This window comes from Elephas maximus, chromosome 7, assembly GCF_024166365.1.
Source record: "Elephas maximus indicus isolate mEleMax1 chromosome 7, mEleMax1 primary haplotype, whole genome shotgun sequence".
NCBI lineage: Eukaryota > Metazoa > Chordata > Mammalia > Proboscidea > Elephantidae > Elephas > Elephas maximus.
Window position 1 is genome coordinate 37,819,348 of NC_064825.1, and position 20,135 is coordinate 37,839,482.

The 20,135-nt window shown below is 39.7% G+C and overlaps 1 protein-coding gene and 1 long non-coding RNA gene across 18 annotated transcripts in view; one reads left to right on the top strand and one right to left on the bottom strand.

Moving 5' to 3' along the window:
- Positions 1–20,135, top strand: part of DLG2 (discs large MAGUK scaffold protein 2) — a 2,175,949-nt gene that overhangs the window by 1,775,361 nt on the left and 380,453 nt on the right. For all 15 annotated transcript variants that reach the window (XM_049891082.1, XM_049891084.1, XM_049891085.1 and 12 more), the window contains one exon: positions 8,991–9,147. In XM_049891082.1, coding sequence (XP_049747039.1) covers positions 8,991–9,147 — 157 coding nt within the window. The remainder of the gene's footprint in view (positions 1–8,990; positions 9,148–20,135) is intronic.
- LOC126079782 (uncharacterized) overlaps positions 1–20,135 on the bottom strand; it is a 262,037-nt gene that overhangs the window by 140,042 nt on the left and 101,860 nt on the right. For all 3 annotated transcript variants that reach the window (XR_007518251.1, XR_007518250.1, XR_007518252.1), the window contains 2 exons: positions 13,064–13,263; positions 10,323–10,384 (listed from right to left, as the gene is read on the bottom strand). This is a non-coding gene — a long non-coding RNA (uncharacterized LOC126079782). The remainder of the gene's footprint in view (positions 1–10,322; positions 10,385–13,063; positions 13,264–20,135) is intronic.

Genomic DNA, 20,135 nt, shown 5'->3' on the forward strand with positions numbered 1-20,135 from the left:
TTGCTTTCCAAAGGTTATAACTCCTTAGAGGGAAAGGAAGTGACTTAATGTTCACTGAGCACCTATTGTGTGATCCAAGTATTTTATTTGTTTTTCAGTTGATCTCCACCACAACACTATAAAATAGATATTATTGTCTACAATTTACAGCTAGAAAATAAATAAAAACTTCAGAAACTCCACCAAGGTCACTCAACTCTTAATTGATAGGACTATGATTTAAGGCTAGGTCTGTCAAGCTCCTAAGCCCAAAGCCTCTTCCTTTCCCAGTATCACAGTACACTGTACTATCTCCGTCTAATAGTGTTCTTTTTATTCCACACTGTACCACAGTACGTTTACCAAATACTCAATATCTGTGTGGTGATTATTTTTCTGAATTCATCCTACCTTCCATTGCATATTTACAGTCTAGAGCATAGGTCTTCCACTGTGATGCCAGATTCCTAGTGTATTATTCTAAATAACATCCTTAAAGTAGCAGTTAAACAAGGGCTCTTTATCTTTTTGTATCTACATGATATCCCACAATCTGCTTGAATGTCTAATAAGTTAGCCCATTTGACTAATTGACCAAATTAATCAATTAGTTGAATATGAGACACATGTTGTATTATGAGCTTCTGAGAAGCTAGCTCATTTAGACATAAGATGTCCGTTAGAATCAAGCATCAGCCTTAAAGTCTTCTGTTGTTGACCTCCAAGCAACCACCTTTGCTGTGCCTCCCTCTTCAGTTACGTTGATACATTTTCCTATTCTACTGAAAATTACTTTGATCTCCTACCACTCTCTCCTTTCCTTAATGACATTGCTCACATTAATACAGTTGCATTTATAAAGAAATGGAGAAGAGAGGATCCAGGAAGACCAGCTAGCCTTTCATGCATGACCTCACAGGGTAACAGTCCATCTGGACATTAGGTTTACATGCTCTGAAGTGTTATTTTTTATCAGTGTATCCAAGGGTAATCAAGCTTAAAGGATAGAGTTACAAGAGAAGAGCATGAATGCTGCAATAACAAGTTTTTAATTTACAATGAGAAATATAACTGCTCAAGGTACTAGAATGCCCACATGAGCAAACAGGCACATTTGCTCCCATTAGGAAAAGCACTATGGGAAGCCACATTTTAAACAGCATGTGGCTTGATGAGCCTGAATTCTGAGGGAGGGATATCAGCGACATGACATTAACAGCTATTGTTACTGAGCTAGGATAGCCAGATGAACCCATCCCCTGGGCTACCCTGACCAAGCAGAGCAGCACATTCATATCAGGGACGTGGAGAGCACATTTGCTTCAAGATACTGGACATACATAGCTAAATTTTTCCTCCTAGTGTGTTTGCTGACTCTCCTTCTTTTCTTCTCCCAATTTACTCAGTTTTTTAGGAATCCTGCCCCGAATTACATTTTTTTTCCCACGTTTCAAGCATACTCAGACTAGCTTACTAGGCCCTTTCCTCTTGCTTTGAGTCACATCAGAGCAGATACGGATCCTTGACATCATTGATTGATTCGCTTTTTGTGGTTTCTCCTTTTGCTTAGGGTGTAGGTTTTTAGGGTTCTGGTATTTCTTGCTCAGGGTTCTCTGATCTGACCCCCACACCTGGGCCCACATGATCCTATTCTCCATGTAGCCATCAAACCTGCAATGCTAGCTCTTTGGGAACCAGCAGATGCTCTTTAGTTCACTGTTAGTCTCAGTACTTTCTTTCTTCTCTGAACTTTCATTCTGGCTTTATTTCAGCCAAGTGTTTAACAGTATTTTATAAAATATTCTATTCAGAATTTTATCTGCTCTGTAATGGGAGGGATTTTTCAGGATATCTAATTAAGAAAACAAAAATCTTTACAACTGAACCAATAAACAACATCATGATAAATGGTGGAGAAATTGAAGTTGTCAGGATTTCATTCTCCTTGGATCAACAATGTCCATGGAAACAGTGGTCAGGAAATTAAATGACATATTACATCAGGCAAACCCGCTGCAAAAGACCTCTTTTTAAGTGTTAAAAAGCAAAGATGTCACTTTGATGACTGTGGTGAGCCTGCCTCAGCCATGGTCTTTTCAATCACCTCGTATACTTGTGGACAATGAAAAAGAAAGACTGCAGGAGAATTGAAGCAATCGAATTGTAGTGTATTTAATATGCCAAGGAGTGCCAGAAGAAGGAAAAAAATCTGTCTTGGAGGAAGTACAGGCAGAATGCTTCTTAGAAGTGAGGATGGTGAGCCTTTGTCTTGCTTACTTTGGACACATCATCAAAAGGGACCAATCACTGGAGAAGAACATCATGCTTATTAAAGTAGAGGGTCAGCAAAAAAAAAAAAAAAAGGAGACCTCAATGAGTGGCTGCAACAGTGAGTTCAAACATAGCAATGATTGTGAGAATGGCACAGGACTGGACAGCATTTTGTCCTACTGTGGGTAAGGTTGCTGTGAGTGGGAACCTACTTGATGGCACCTAATGACAGCAACAATCTGCCAAATGGCTGGAAATAGATTCTTAATGTATACTTTTTTTTTTTTTTCTTTTCTAGACACTTTTAGATCACTGTCTTATCTGAATTTCACCACTTTCCTGTGAGGCAACTGTTATTTCCCACATTCCTCAACCAAGAAAAATAATCCATAGATGGCTTGTCTGGGTTCCCACAGACCCTGGGAATGGTGGAACCAGTATTCAATTCAATTTGGTACCATTTCTACCAACCCCTAGCTTTTTTTTCTTATTTATTTATCAAACTTTGTTTTTTTAATGTGTCTCCTACATACCTAGCCTTGTACTAACTTCCAAAATGACAAAAATAAGTAAACAATGGTCATTATCCTTTGAGATTCACAGTATCAATAGATAGGTAAACAAAGTAATTTCAAGTCAGTAAAGGCAATGATAGTAGTATGGCCAAGAAAACTATAATGTGGTTTCAAAATAGGAAAATTGGTCAGTTTGTCTGGAGGCAAGAGTGGAGGGAACAGCCAAGAGAAGGAGATGACAACTGGCCTCAGTCTTACGGGAAAAGAAGTTCATTAGGTAGACAAGAAGAGCAGGAGATCCGAGGGACATCTAACTCAACTGGCATAACATAGTTTATAAAGAAAATGTTCTACATCTCACTGTGGTGAGTAGTGTCTGGGGTCTCAAAAGCCTGCGAGCAGCCAGCTAAGATACATCTACTGGTTCCATCCCGGCTGGAGGAAAGGAGAATGAATAAAACCAAAGACACACAGGAAAGACTAATCCAAGGGACTAACGGACCACAGCTACCACAGCCTCCACCAGACTGTGTCCAGAACAGCTAGATGGTGCCTGGCTATTACACTGACTGCTCTGGCAGGGATTATAAAGGAGGGTCCCAGACAGAGCTAGAGAAAAATGTAGAACAAAATTCAAATTCACAGAAAAAGAAAAAAGACCAGACTTGCTGGTCTGACAGAGACTGGAAAAACCCTCAGAATATGGCCCTTGGACACCCTTTTAGTACAGTACTGAAGTTACTCCCAAGGTTCAACCTTCAGCCAAAGATTAAACAGGTTTATAGGGCAAACAATAATACACGTGAGGGAAGTGCTTCCTAGTTCAGTCATATATAGGAAATTAAATGGGCACACCAGCCCAAAAGCAAAGATGAGAAGGCAGGAAGGGACAGGAAAACTGGACAAATGGAAACAAGGAACCTGGAGTGGAAAAGGGGAGAGTGTTGACACATCACAGCATTGGCAATCATTGTCACAAAATAATTTGTGTATTAGTTAATGAGAAATTAATTTTCTCTGTAAACTTTCACCTAAAGTACAATAATTTTTTTTTTTTTTTTTTAAAGAGGAAGAGCAGGAGATGTTATCATTCTAACCAAAGAGACTAGCCTGGGCAAGGACAATGAGGCATGGAACAGCATGGTAGGAGAAGCTATGGATGGAGCCTCGTATGGCTGGAAAATGGCACCCATGGGGGCACTGTGAAGTTAGACGTTGGAGAGGCAGGCAAAGATCAAATGATTAGAAGTTTTAATGCCATAATTAGAAGTTTAGATCTTATCTTGAGGGCACCAAGATGCCTAGAATACATGTGAGCAAGAGAGTAACATAGTCAGATAGGTACTTTAGAAAGATGACCAGAAACATTTGTATAGCTTACCTCCCACTACACCACACTCTCTCCCACCGTGGATATTTTGGTGTTGGTTAGAATGACTTTGAAGTCCCTGAGTGGTGCAAATGTTTAACACTTGGCTGCTAATTGAAATGTTGAAGGTTTGAGTTCACCCAGAGGCATCTTGGAAGAAAGGCCTGGCGACCTACTTCTGAAAAATCAGGCATTGAAAACCTTATGGAGCACAATTCTACTTTGACATGCATGGCATTGTTTTGAGTAAGAATTGACTCAACTGCAACTGGCTTGGAGTGACTTCACAGGCCCCAGTGGTTCAAAGTGCAACGAACTGTCTACTAATGGCCACGAGAAAGCCTCGAGGTTAAGTAGTAGCTTCCTTTTTTGAATCCTGAACCTTCTTGTACCACCTGGTTTAGGGAGAAAGAGCCCGTAGCGCCCTGCTCCACTCTCCTGACAACATCCCAGCTGACCTACAACATCCTCTGAAGCTCCCACCAAACCAGGTTATAGGCTGCTGGTCCGCCCCAGCTGGGAGCCAGTCAGGCTGGCATCTTTCCGCTCGTTCAGCATTCAGAGGATTTATAATTATGAAGGCTTCTTACATCACATTAAAAGAAAAATAACACTGCATAAATGAATGTAGCCTGTTTCATCCAGGTGATGATGAAAAAAAGGACAAAATCTTTTTAGAAGAAGGCCAGCCGTTCTTTGCTCTTGGCTGCTTTAGTTTCTGGTGTAAATGTTTCTGTCATAGAACATCTCTCAGGTCTCTGCTTTTAGAACTGTTTGTTTACGTGTGGCTCCTCCCACCCCGGGCTCCTTAATCTCTGTATTCACAGTACCTGACACAAAGTAGGTACTCCACTGATGTTTGCTTATGGAAATTTGGATGAATTAACAAAATATATTTTCATTTGGTTGCATAATGTTTTACATACTGATAATATGAGTAACCAGGATCCATCTTCTATAGGTTCCATCCTTAAAATCTAATATGAAAACTGAAATTAGCAGACAGTGAGTACCTACTATGTGCCAAGTATTGTGGACAAAAAGTAAATGACATGGTCCCTGCCCTCAGGTGATCACCGTTAACGGAGAGAAAGAAATGTACCCCACTCCAGTACAGATGGCATTATGATAGACATATAGACAGAACGCTGGAGCTCTGGTGCGCAGTGGTTAAGCGTTTGGCTGCTAACCAAAAGGCCAGGAGTTCAAATCCACCACGCACTCCTTGGAAACCCTAGAGGGCAGTTCTACCCTGTCCTATAGGGTCTCTATGAGTCAGAATCAACTCCATACCAACTTTTTTTGTTTTTGTTTTTGTTTTTTTTAATAGAATGCTAGGGGATTGCAGAGGAGAGGTACCTGATCCTATCTGGAGTGGTAGGGTGGGGAGAGGGTCAGGGATGGTTTCCAGAAACTAAATCCTGAATAAGAGTTACAGTTTTGTTTCACTGTTCTTGTATAATGATGTATAGTAGCAATTGCTGCAGTGCGATCAATGCTACAATTGAGTTATGTGTCCAAGACACAGTAGGAACCCAAAGAGCAAGTGAGTGCCTGTACCTGGGAGGTCAGAGAAGTAACACTCGAACTGAATTTTAAGACAGCCTGAGCTAAGGCATGGAGACATGAGGCAAGATCAAATTCAGGGACATGAGAGGAGTTCGATGTGTCTGGGGCACAGGGTGGCTGGAGCCATTTAAGCACAGAAGAGAATCAGATTTGTATTTTGGGGAGGACACATTTGGAAGACTGAAACTAGAATCAAGGAGACTTTGCATTTGGAGGCTACTCTAATAGTCCAGGCGTGAACTAGGGAGCATGGAGCCAGTACTGTGGATACCACGGCATTTAGAGAGAGAACAGCACAAGGCAACCTATGAAAAAGTACTGAATCATGTGGTTCAAATGATAGAAGCTAAGGACAGTTAAAATAAACCCCTGAGTGTCAATAAACCCTGGAAAACATAGTCTGCAAAAATATTGCAATTCCTCTTTAAACTTAGGTCCTCCTTAGGCCTTTATAAAGTATATTTTACCTTAGTTTTTGTTTTATTTTGTTTTGTTTTCATTGTTTAAGTTCTCTATTTCATGGACAAAGCATTTAACTTATAGTAAAGGGACTATCTCTGTCCTTACTAGCTGTGTGAACTTAAACAAGTTGATTTAGCTAAGCATCAGTGAAATAGAACTTCTAATACTTTACTGGATTATGATTCTTTAATGGGAAGAATATACATGAAAATAGTTTAAAATCTACACTTTAATATAATGAATTATTATTAGAGCTTTAAATCAGAAAAAGTAAATTATTTGGTGTGTGCTCAGGACATTCTATTTACATCCTGTTTTATAAATTTACTTCTTTGTCATTTCCCTCTATTACTAAAATAAGCCTTGTATTTTACTGTTACATAAAATTATATTAAAAAAAAATTTATGTCTCACAAGTTGAGAAAATCTTAAGCCATGTAGTTCAAAAGTCTTGTTCAGAGTTGGAAAAAAAATGAGGTCTAGGTAACATAAATAAAATTGACTGTCACTCAAACATCATGTGTTTTGTGTATTACAAACAGGAAGCAATATGTCAAAGTGTAGGGATCACCAATACAAATGCCTGAAGGTAATATAGATAAGTGACAGGGGTGATGTTTGATAAGGCTTTTTTTAATTGAAGTAAATGTATATACAACAAAACATTTGCCATTTCAACATTTTTTTACATGTACTATTCAGTGACCTGAATTATGTTCCTAATGGTTTTTTAAAGCTAAATTCTTTCAGCTTATTAAAAATGTAAGGAAAATTCTTACTTCTGTAGGAATCATATTCTCTCTCATTTTTATTAAAATACAAGGCTCCCTCCATAAAGCTCAAATTTTCCCATTTTTGATAGAACCCAGTTGAGCCCACCTGGTCTTCTGGCCTACAGAACTGTGAGATAATAATGGGTGTTTTAAGCCACTCAGTTTGTTGTAATTTGTTACTCAGCAATAGAAAACTAATACACTTATCTCATCTACTAGTATTTTCCTTCCCTCATTCACTCAGTGGAGCCACACTGACCTCCTAGCTCTTCCTTGATAACATTTGGCACACTCCCACATTAGGGCCTCTGCCCTGACTGTTCCCGGTAGCTGGAATACTCCTCCTCCATTTACCCACGTGATGAGCCTCCGCATCTCTGTCAGTCTTTCCTCAAATGTCACCTTCTCAGTGAAGCATACCCAGGCCCACCCCTGCCACAAGCTATCCCACTTACACTGTTCTGCTTTCTTTTCTTCCAAAGCATGTATTACTTTCTAACATAATTATATAATGAACTTATTAATTGCACCTATTCCTTGCTGGGTATATGCCCCCATAAGGGCAGGTATCTTTGTTTTGTTTACATACATTCCAAGCACCTGGAACAGTTTCACATAGTTTTACAGCACATAGTAGGTACTCACAAAATATTTGTAGAATAAAATGAATGAACTCCATGTTGTCACCTCTGACTTAATATAATGCTGCATAACATACGGTCCAAGCTGTGATATGCATTTTATGCTCCTTCTTATAATAAGGGTAAATATAGTGTACTGCTTTATTCATGAGTATGTGACAGCGAATAACACACTGTCTGTTGACCAAAAAAAAATACCACACCCGCTGCCATCGAGTCAGTTCTGACTGATAGCTACTGGTATGGAAATGTATTGAGTAGGTTTTTGCCATTCTTACATCACTAAGAGCAGGAAAATCCAATATATAAAAACAGATCAAAGAGGAACTTCAGTGATTGAAACTGAGATGTTTGGGCGAAGAGGGTGAGTGATACAAAAGCCACCTATGTCAAACCTAAGGCTTCCAGAATGCATTTTTGAAAACTACTCATAGCAAAAATTGGACTAGGTGCCTTCTAATATCCCTTAGAATTCTACAGTTCCATAATTTTCTGACCTACACACACACTTAGTGAGCTGTTGGTTCAAGATTCTGTCTGTCACCTTTTATTGATGACCCTCTCTCTCAGTCCCCAAATTCCTAATGTTTTTTTCTTACTACTTCAGGGCATCTGCGCATGGATACTCCACCATCACTTGGAACTCAGCATTTCCAAAGTCTCACTCATCCTCATTACACTGGACTCTACTGCCCGCCCCCACTTGAAAGTTACTTAGCTGCTTTCTATCCCCTCCTCCTCTAATGCCTGAGTCAGTCTCTGTACCTACTCTTTCTCCTTTCAAATTTCCTCTCTCATGTTTGCCTTTCCTGTTATAACCACCCTCCCCCAGTCAACCCTACACATGACCATTTGTTAATCTTCCTAAAATGAATTCAAATATTCTTGGCACCTGCAAATTGTTAATCTTCCTAAAATGGATCAAATATTCTTAGTAACTCCAAAGTCCTCCCATGAGTCCCCACTGCCTATGGAGTGTATGTTAATAAACAGTCAAACAAACAACAAACTCATAGAGTGGTATGTAATATCTTTCTTGATCTGGCCCATTCTCTTGGCCCCCCAGAATTTCCCCCTCTTTTGGGTACACCCAACCTACTGAGTACCTGTTACGATGCACAATGTAAGAACAAATGTTTTAAACAAAGGAAATACAGAGGTGGGCCTAATTTAAGAAAATGTTTTGGAATTAGGGAATGATTTTATAAGGTATTTTTGTAGTTATTACAGTGAGAATCTAAGACACCTGCCTTGATTTTAGCTTCTTTCTTGATGTGTAAATGTATCTTATTTTGGGAATCCATTCTCATAGGTAATGAACTGCCAGTATTATATATCCCAATGAAAGTAAAAGCAACCTAACTCTTGAGTGAGTCACCCTATGAGCTATGTTCTCTATTTGTTTCTGCAGGGAGCCCCGCAAGGTGGTCCTGCACAAAGGTTCCACTGGCCTGGGCTTCAACATTGTGGGCGGGGAAGATGGAGAAGGTATTTTTGTGTCCTTCATTTTGGCCGGTGGACCAGCAGACCTAAGTGGGGAGCTCCAGAGGGGAGACCAGATCCTATCGGTGAGTATGACTCTTTACCTTTCACTCCTGATGCTAGGGTGAAAAACTCACTATCAGTTATGGTTCCAAAAACACCTTAATTACAAAGGAAGAATAGGTGAGAACTTCATGGCTTTATGTGTGTGTTACAGTTTGAATGGTATTCAGATGCTTGATACTTGTTACATTTACTTTTCCTCAGGTGATAAAAGGTTTGGTGTTCTCTTTTAGATTTTCTGAGACATATATCCTATTTTTTATATCCTATTATTATAACATTGAAAATTTGGCCCTTTTAAGCTGGTATTTTACTTATTTTAACAACGCACTTCTTATTTTCCAAACACCTGACCATGTTCTACAAACTGCACCTTTATAACATGTATAGTCTGATGTCTATAACCATGTAAGAAATTGTGTAAAATAATGTTGTACCCAGTTTTGGTGATGGCGATGAGTGGTAGCAGAATGACCATTTACCTAAGTACAAAAATTACCAGCAACAATTTATTAATCACTTATTATTTGCCAAGTATTTTACAGAAGTAGTTTTTAATTTTCACGATCACCCCAAAAGGTATCATCCCAGGTTCAGATGAAGAAAATAAAGTTCAGAGAGTTTAAGCAACTTGCCAAAGGTCACATAACTAGAGAGAATCAGAGCTGGGATTTAAATATTCTATTTTAATACCCGTCACATTTACCCTCCCTCTTCTCTCCCTCCCTCCTTTCTTTCCATTCCTCCTTCTTTCTTTCCCTATTCCATTTCTTTCATTCAAATATTTATTGCCTGTTTCTTTCTACCACATCAAACAACCTCCCTGGTATAAACTCTATGATAGGTAGTTAAATCCATTGTGATGGTCATACCCATATTATAGTTTTGGTAATCACGCAAATAATAGTGGAGAATTTTATAAGGAGTATAGTTTTATGGCTGAGAATATGATTCATAGTGTACTTAGAAAATTTTGTTTTCATTTTATAGTTATGATTTACAGTTAAATTTTCTAAGTGTACTTATAATTGTTCACCATCATTTCCTTAAATACAAATGAGCAGATCTCTCTCTCTCTCTCTCTCTTTTCTCTCTCACACACACACCCACACCCACACCCACAAGACATGACTTACCTCTATAGCATAAGTCAGTTGACCTAAATATAGTATCCGGCAGTCTTCATGGATGGCCTTACCTACATGTTCCTGTGCTTCTCCCACGCATGCAGCCTCCGCTTACCCATCAGATAACAGGTGTCTGGAAGGGTGTTGCATATGGGAGAAGTCAAGCAAGGTGACATTCTAGAACCTTGTTCTGCCTTCCAAGGGCTGAACCTCTCTCCTCCAACTACTTCTCCTCCACCTGTTTCTTAGACACTTAAAACAGTATGTAAGATAAAACGACCAGCTGTTAAACCTTATCTCATATATTTGTTTACATGTCTGTCATCTCAACTAGATGGTTAGCTTCTGAAAACAAGTTCTCCACCTTATTGATGTTATATGCTCAACTATCGCACAGTGCCTGGCACATAGCAGTCTGTCAAAAAATGTTTAATGAACGAAAAAGTGTTGAATAAATATGGTGGCATTTTAACAAGTCACTGTAGCCTAGGAGATTGACTCTAACATTCTATCTAAAACATGCTAACATATTTTCATCATCCTAGCTCAGAATTGTAGACTGGGGGACCGCTTTGTCATTTCATCACTGTCAGGATTCATTAGCATAGCACTTTCTGAGATATGAAGCACTTTCACATACATTAATTCTGGGGATTCACAAAAGAATTCTAAGTGTTAGATTAGGAAAAGGGAGTTCAGAAAGGCTAAATGAGCTTCCAAAGGCTCTATAGCTACTAACAAAGTTGGACTAAAAATCAAGTTTTGACCCCAAATCAGTGTTCATTCTCCTCACAGAACAATTGTCAGCAGTGGACACCACACTCGGGAACACATAGAACTGTAAAGAGCTAATACTTACCTGGTGCTTTTGAGTCAGTCGCTGTTTTAAGTAGGTTAATCTCATAACAAGGAAACACTGGTGGCGTAGTGCTTAAGAGTTATGGCTGCTAACCCAAAAGTCAGCAGTTTGAATCCACCAGGTGCTCCTTGGAAACTCTATGGACAGTTCCACTCTGTACTATAGGGTCTCTATGAGTCAGAATCGACTCGACAGCAATGGGTTTGGTTTTGGTTAATCTCATAATAACCCCATGTTTTATTATGCTCATTTTAAGGATGAGGAAACTGAGACACAGAGATAACATTAGAGTCTCTTTGTTTAAATGAGAAATCCACCAAGGCAGAGGTTTTATTTGTTCTAACCTCCTTGCATGTGTGAGAACAGGGATGGAATAATAATCCTCCTATGGCTCAGCAAAGAGTGCACAACTCTTTTCACTTTCAAAAAGTAGACAGCCATTTAAATATTATTACCAGGGCCACATAGGAAGTAAGGCCAGTTAAAAGTATGGTCTTTTTCAAGATTACAACTCACAGAACATAGCAATAATCCCTGAAGTTCAAATAGCATGTAAGACTCCTTTCTAGGTATAACATTAGCAAGGACAATTCAATGCTGAAAACAGCATCTGCTTTTTGCAACTGAAAGGGAAGTGGGAACATTTCTCTTTCCTGGCTTGCTGAAGTTCATTGAAATTGTGCCTAGAAAGTGGTTAGTTTTAAGGTTAAGCACTCAAATTTAATTATTAATACTGAGAGGGAAAAAAGCAAGCTCGAAAATCTCAAACATTCCAATATGGAAAAGAAAAATGGCGGGATAGAGTTACTATCAGTGGAATATGGAGAGTATAATATTCTACATCTACAGCTTACACTAGACACAGAGGGGCAAGCTGTATGTTTTGGGGAAAAAACAAAAAACTCTAGATAGCAATCATATAAAAATTCAAAATATACCACAAGATCATGTAAGATTAATTTGCACATAAGTCATACTAACAATAATGTATTAAGTTCAGAGAAGGAAAACAGGACTCCCAGGGAGGGAAGCTGGAGGTGGCTGTATGCTCTCAACTGGTCTTCACAGAGAAGAGATTTGTGGAACAGACAATGGCCCTTCTAATCTGGGGCAGAATGTCCAGGCCTATTTTCCAGAGTCTTCCTAAATAGTGTACTTATTAATGGTTTACTATATACCAGATACTGTACAAGGGCTTGAGATTTCAAAAATGAAATATCCTGTCCTAAAAATATTCACAGCCTAAAAGTGGTATGTCATAGTAACGAAAGAGAGAAGGCACTGACACTTAGAATATGTCATATTATAAGTTCTAAATCAGTGTTAGCTACTATTATTATTAACAGCACTGCCTTAAGAATGTCAAAGAAAAAAGTTTCAGATAGCCATATGTAAGGAATGCTTCTTCGAGATAGTTGGAGCTGTTCCTTCTTTGCAACGGGCTGAATTTGATCAGTATTTCCCAAAATGCGTTCACAAAACACTGATGATATAGTAGGTTTTAATAGGTTTCTACTCAAAGAAAGGGCCCCCTGGTATCAGGTGTCTTCACCAAAGAACTCAAAAACATCTCTTTGCCAGTGTGCATTGGAAATCTCCAAAAGCAGAGAAAGTATATAATTTTTCCCCAAACATATCTGACCACCAAACCATTACTCCAAAGAACATCTCCAAGGACACCAATAGTGGAAAACCCTTGAATAGTTATTTTTATAGTTTCCATCCTTGACTGTTTTTCTACAAGCTTTCCTACCTTCTTGACTATCTTTGAAGATTATGCTATCTTTTAAGATTACGGGCGCCACCTACTGTTCACGCATTGTTTAAGCACATGGCGTTGCAACCTGGAGATGGAAAGTAATCGAAGCTCCGTTGTAGGAATTTATCCCCTGCCAGCGCCCCCGACTCCAGAACTAAAGTAGTTAAAATGCTGAAAGATAAAGAAATCATCACCTTAGGCTAAATTCCATGCACGTATTATTCATGATCTTTTCTCTTTAATTTCTCCTTTACGTATTTTACTTCTCAGAGATTGGTTACAGAGTCTTATCCAATAACTGAATCATCTTCTCGAGGTATTTGTGGAGAGGAATTTGGGACATTTCGGCCTACAATCACGTTAACTAGTACACTGGGCTCCTCAGGCATTCTTCCTGCAGAGGGAAAGATAGAAATGCTTCTGTTATTATTTGTTTCAATGCTCTATTATAAAAAAAAAAAAAAAATGTAGAACAGAGCACATAGAAGCAGTACCCCTGAAACAGATTCTTTCTGGCCTGTCTAAGCAATTTTAGTTTGCTCATTTCCTAGGAATCTAAAAAAGATCACCCCAGCTGACCTTATTAACTCAATGGCTCACTCTTGATGGGCTTTGAGTACTTAACTATGTTCCCAGAAACATGATTGGAAAAGCATATTGTCAGAGGTGAAATGCTACAGCAGTCGAGGGGAAGGTAGAATAAAATCAAAAAAACCAAACCCACTGTCATCGAGTTGATTCTCATAGCAACCCTATAGTACAGAGTAGAACTGCCCCATACAGTTTCCAAGGAGCACCTGGTGGATTCAAACTGCCGACCCTTTAGTTAGCAGCCGTAACACTTAACCACTATGCCACCAGGGTTTCCAAAGGTACAATACATAGTTGTAAATTTTTTTAATTTAAATTGCATTGTGGATTTAGAAAAAGAAAAAAAGAGTCACAGTTCACCTCAGACTCATGTTACTTTGCCATCTTCATGTTTAGAGCCATGTAGTGAGGACCTTATCTGCCAAACCCTGGTCCTGAAGTTATTCATAGGGGGGACTGACAAGGTTACCCTTGTATTGCTACCTCAAATGACAACTCTAAATTCATGTGATTTTATTGCTGAAATCTAACCCTTTAAACTCCCAGCCCGCCCAAAAAATGTTCTAAATTATTTCTCGGCATCCCTAAAGTGGTCCTCATAAAAGCTTACAAACTTTGCCCCTTCTAGTTACCATGCTGCATCTCCCATGTCCTTCCTCTCCCACTCTGACCCCCAACCCCGTGAGGAGTCTTGCTTTCACCGTTTTTGGTGCTTGAGGATTTTCAGTTAAGGTCTTCTCTCAGTGTCCCAGAAACGAGCACTCCCTAAGCTATCAGAGTAGTTCCAAGGCCTGTGCAGAGGAGAGCAGAAAGGCCATCTCCTCAGCTCTGTGCCACTTTGTCACTTGGTCCCCAAAAGCACAACTGCTTAAACCAGAAGTCTTACAAAGTCTCTCACCTACATAACACCTTCCGCTTCTCTACTCTGAGCTTCGACATTTGGAGTTGCCCAAATTCCAACAAAACTCCTGCCTGTCCCTCAGGAACAAACATCAGACCCAGTTCTAGTTGTCACTGGCCAGGAGAACATTTCTTCTTTCCTAGCTCAGCACTTCTTCCTGCACCCTCCCCACAAAAAGTAAAAGCCTCAGAGGCCAACACTGGCTCAAACACAGCAGTATATATTTCCAAACTCCAACAACTCAACATCTGCCTTATGCTAAGGGTGATTTCACAGTTTCCCCTAAGAAAATGGATAGACCTGTCCTTTGTGTACACCTTTGTAATCAAAGGGCCCATCATAATTTTGCTCTAAGAAACAGTATTTGCTAGACAGAATACTTGACATTTTTAGCTCTAGAGATAGAAAATAGCAGGCAATTTTGTGAGTCTCTGATTTTTTTCATCAAGATTTCAAAAACTCAGGGTCCACTAACAGCCAGGCCGCCTTCTTATATAACTTAAAAGAATGAACTCTAATAAAGTAGAGGTGATGATTTCTTTGAAAAGGTGAAGATTCTTGCCCTAACACTGACCAGCTAAATCGAGGTTTCTGGTCCAGAAACCATGTGGAGGCTGCCTCCCTAGAGCTCTGTGCCTGTTTCAGGATTTGGTCTCTCTGCTGAACCCCACTCCCTACATTCACTGTTTTTTTGGTCTCAGGCGTTGAGCCCCAGTTTTGCCTCCCCCAATTCTGACAGCCATTCAGACTTCTCCCCATCTTATGGGATTCGTCTTCCTGCTCAACTCAGAGCCCTCAGCTCCCCTGATCCAGGTACCACCTCAATTTAAAATAAGCATGCCCAGTGAAGAGGCTCCAGGCAGTGGACACCTCCTCAGCTGAGGCCTCAGAGCCCCACCAGCCTGGTTAATAGGGATTCAGCAAGGGCTGGCTATGCTCTTTGATTCCTGGGTCCCTGCCAATTGCTCAGTTCCTACAACCTCCCGTCCAAAGAAATTTTTGGCATTTAGAAAGAATGAGCCTTTTAAAAAGCATATATGATCATGTCATTTCTCCCCTTTTCTTAAACATCTCAGTGGCTTTCTTAATTCTTAACATGGCCTACAAGCCTACAAGCCTTTGCAGGGTCTGGCCCCTGCCTGCCCTCATCTCACACCACTTTCCCTATTCTCACTTAGACTCCAGCCACTCTGGCCTTTTCTTCACTTCCAGTCAGGGCTGCTATTCAAAATATTTAACAACTTGACACAAACCTGGCCCCAATTCATACAATGAATGGACCAGAGTGACTCACCTGTAGGATTGTGGGGACCTGGGGACTTCCAGACAGTGAATGTGGTGGGCCACTCAGGGGGCTCAGGACAGCTATTATTCATCCACAAACCACATGAAAGTATTTCAATATTACAAAAGAAATCTCTATTTTGATGAATACAGACCGATCAGCTGCTCTGCTTGCAGTGTGCTGAGCTTTCTTACACCATGGAGCCTGGACATGCATTAAATTTCTTTGGAAGAGAAACTTACAGTGAACACAGGACCTTTTATTACCTAAAAGGAACCAGAGAACTCATGGATTGCCCAAGGTTTTACTTAAGAAGCATCTCCATTGTGTGGCATAAAACCTGACTGTGCGATAAATATTAAATGAATAAACTTTACGAGCCCAGTAGGAAATTGAGATTAACATTGTTGTTGCTGTTGTTAGGTGCTGTTGAGTCAATTTTGTCTCTGAGGGACTCCATGTGACAGAGTAGAACTGCCCCATAGCCTTTTCTTGGCTATGATCTTTAGGGATGCAGGTCACCAGCTCTTTCTCTCACAAATCAGCTGGGTGAGTTATAATCGCCAACCTTTCAGTTAGCAGTTGAGCGCTTAACCGTTGTGCCACCAGGGCTTCTTAGATTAACATTACTGCTGTCCAATTACATTCCTTTAGTCTTGTTTATTCAACGTGTCATTAGCACATTATATATCACGATTTGTAGAGATCAAACTAAATATTTTGTTGGTGTTATGAATTGAATTGTGTCCCTCAAAAATGTGTGTCAACATGGCTAGGCCGTGATTCCCAGTATTGGGTGATTGTCCACCATTTTGTCCTCTGATGTGATTTTCCAATGTGTTGTAAATCCTGCCTCTATGATGTCAATGAGGTAGGATTAGAAGCAGTTATGTTAATGAGGCAGAACTCAGTCTACAAGATTAGGCTGTATCTTAAGTCAATGTCTTTTGAGATATAAAAGGAAAGAAGCGAGCAGAAAGATGGGGTGACCTCATTACCGCCAAGTAAGAAGAGCCAGAAGCATGTGTCCTTTGGACCCAAGGCCCCTGTGCTGAAAACCTCCTAGACCAGGGGAAAATTAACGACAAGGACCTTCCCCTAGGACCAACAGAAAGCCTTCCCCGAAGCCAATACCCTGAATTTGCACTTCTTGCCTGCTAGGCTGTGAGAGAATAAATTTCTCTTTGTTAAAGCCATCTACCTGTGGCACTTCTGTCACAGCAACACTAAATGACAAAGACAGTTGGGAAACATATAAAGTCAGACCTCTAGTTGATAAGCCACAGGAAGACTCCTCTAGGACTCAGCTTTAATCAGCCTTCCAGAGTCTGAAATTCAGTATGTTTTGCTGTATATACTTTTCAATAACAATAAATAAAAGTCTAAAATTCAGTGCAGTGACACCAGTTTCAGTTTTCCTCAAAGTGTTATTTCGAGAAGTGTGTTCTGTGTAACACCAGATCTGTGAAATACTTCATAAATAAAGGTTCATGATCAAATAAAGGATCTGAGAAGTACTTTATTAAATAAAGAAATGCTAGTAAAGCATTTTCTAACCTTATTTAGCCATAAAAAAAAAAAAAACCTCCCCCCTGCCGCAAATAATAATCAATAGCTAATGAAAAATAATTTTGAAATGCTGGCTTAACCTAGTCTCCAGAAAAACTTTGACCATGTAGGTGTTTTTTGGGAAGGAAATAACATTTTCGCCTTAAAATCTTATTTTCAGAGCTCGGGGGTCGGGTAAGGGAGAATGCAACTTATCTTCCTCAATCTGGAAAGAACTTCCTCAAACAAAAGAGCAACTTAAGGGGGAATAGATGGGGCCTTTAGTTAAGGGATGGTGCTTATATGCAATGTATTAACCTATTCTCATAAAACCGGTCAGCAGATATTTACTAAGAATTTGCTAAGTGCTTGTCTTTTTTTTTTTGTCTTAGTTATCTAGTGCTGCTGTAAATGAGTGACTTGAAAGAATCAAAATTTATTTTCTCACAGTTTTGTAGGTTATAAGTCTAAATCAGGGTCTTGGCCTTGTTGATTCTTTCCTTCTCGGAAGCCTTGGACCTTCCTTGATTCCTTGGCTTGTAGATTAACTTCACATGGCATCTGTCTTCCCCAGTACATGCTTGCTTTAGTGTCATTCTACTCTTTTTAACTGAAAAGTTATTAGTTTTAGGACACACCCTCCCCTGATATGGGCTCATTAACATAACAAAGAAAACCCTATTCCGAAACAGGATTACATCCACAAATATAGAAGTTAGGATCCCAGCACATATTTTGGGGGGACACAGTTCAATCCATAACACTGCTAGAAAATACTAGGCACTAGGGATACAACATTAAAAACAGTTTGTGTCATCAATGATCAGATAACCTCATGACAGGAGACAGACATATGAATAGGTATTACCAATATAATTTGGCAGGTGCTAATGGTAAAATCCAGGAGCATGTGGGCATAAAGGAGGAGCTATACTTAGCCTGGAGCCCTGATGGTGCAGTGGTTAAGAGCTCAGCTTCCAACAAAAAGATGAGCAATCTGAATCCACCATCCACTCCTTGGAAACTCTGTGAGGCAGTTCTACTCTGTCCTATAGCATCGCTATGAGTTGGAATCAGCTCAAGGGCAATAGGTTTGGGGTTTTTTTGTTGTTGTTGTTTTGGATTCTTAGCCTGGGGTAGTGGAGCTTCACTGGTAAAAGTCTCACCTTCTATGAGGGAGACCCAGTTTGATTCCCAGCTAAGGAAGGTCCTTGTCATCAATCTTTCCCTCGACTAGGAGCTTCTCCAAGCAGGAACCCTAGGTCCAGAGGACACGCTCTGCTTCTGGCACTGTTTTCTTGGTGGTATGAGGTCTCCACTCTCTGCTCGCTTTCCTTTCCTTTTATCTCTTGTAAGATAAAAGGTAGTGCAGGCCACACCCCAGGGAAACTCCCTATACATAGGATCAAGGATTTGACCCTAGTAAGGGTGTTACAACCCCACCCTAATATTCTTTAATATAAAATTACAATCACAAAATGGAGGACAACCACACTATACAGGGAATCATGGCTTCACCAAGTTGCCACATATTTGGGGGGGGGGGGGACACAATTCAGTCCATGACAGAAGTGAAGAAAAATTTCAAAGATTTTGACCTAAAAAATCAAAGTGATAGAGATGCTACTACTTGAGTAGAAGATGCTCCTGTAGGCGAAGCAGCTAACAGAAGAGACATACTGAACCTCGAAGCTCTCCAAGGTCAGTCACTCAAGGAGAAGAGGAGGGACCAACAAAGAAGAATAAGGAGGAACAGCCAGTAAAGCAGAAGGAAATCAAGAAAGTATAGCATTCTGAGAGCTAAGAAAAGAAAGTATTTCTGGAACAGCCAGTAAAGCAGAAGGAAATCAAGAAAGTATAGCATTCTGAGAGCTAAGAAAAGAAAGTATTTCCAGAGGAGGTTGTGATCAGCTGCTGCAAACGCTGTCAGTCAGTCATGTAAGATGGGAACTGAAAATTAATTATTGTATTTAACAACATGGAGCTTGGTTACCTTGAAAGAACAATTTTTATGAGATTTGTGACACAATGAAAGGAGAAGAACTGATGATAGTGAATACAGACATCTTCTTTGAGCTTCTCTATAGAGGAGGATGAAGTAGGATAGTAACTAGAGGGTAGAGTTCATTTTTTATAACAATGTTTATAGGCTGATGCCAATGATCCAGTAAAGAGGGAAAAATTGGTGATTTATTTGTCAATTCAAGAAGCCCTGGTGGCGCAGTGGTTAAAGTGATCTACTGCTAACCAAAAGGTCAGTGGTTCGAAACCACCAGCAGCTCTGGGAGAGAACGATGTGGTAGTCTGCTTCTGTGGAGATTTACAACCTCAGACACCATATGGTGTCTCAATGACATGAAATCGACTCAACAGCAGTGGGTTTGGCTTTTTGATTTTATAAATACGTGTATTAAGTGGAAGAAGTAGAAAACACTTTATATATGTGACTTCAGTTCTTATTTTTAATTCTTTGATTTATTGAATATATCCTGTTTATGTTTTATGTATTGCTGCATTTCCAGAGCCTTAAAGAGTACCTAGCACTTAATAGTGCTCAAAAATGAAAGATTGACTGTCAAGTGGTATGCTAGGTGTTATAAAGGATAGGGATTAACCAGACATAAATCCCATCTTCATACCTAGTAGACAGATAAGACATGAATATAGCACATGATAGATATGATAGAATAAAACAACCTTTTTGTTGGTTTTACTCTCGTCATACTGCCATGCTGTTTTTTGTTATCCAAATTCAGTAATAATTTTCTTGATGCTAAATGTAACAGGGTTCTGCAGAAAAACAGAACCAATGGGAGTTTTACATGTGTGTATATATATATATATATATAAGTACGAGCAAATCTGTCTTGAAAGAGGTACAGACAGAATGCTCCTTAGAAGGGAGAATGGCAAGACTTCATCTCACGTACTTTGGACATGT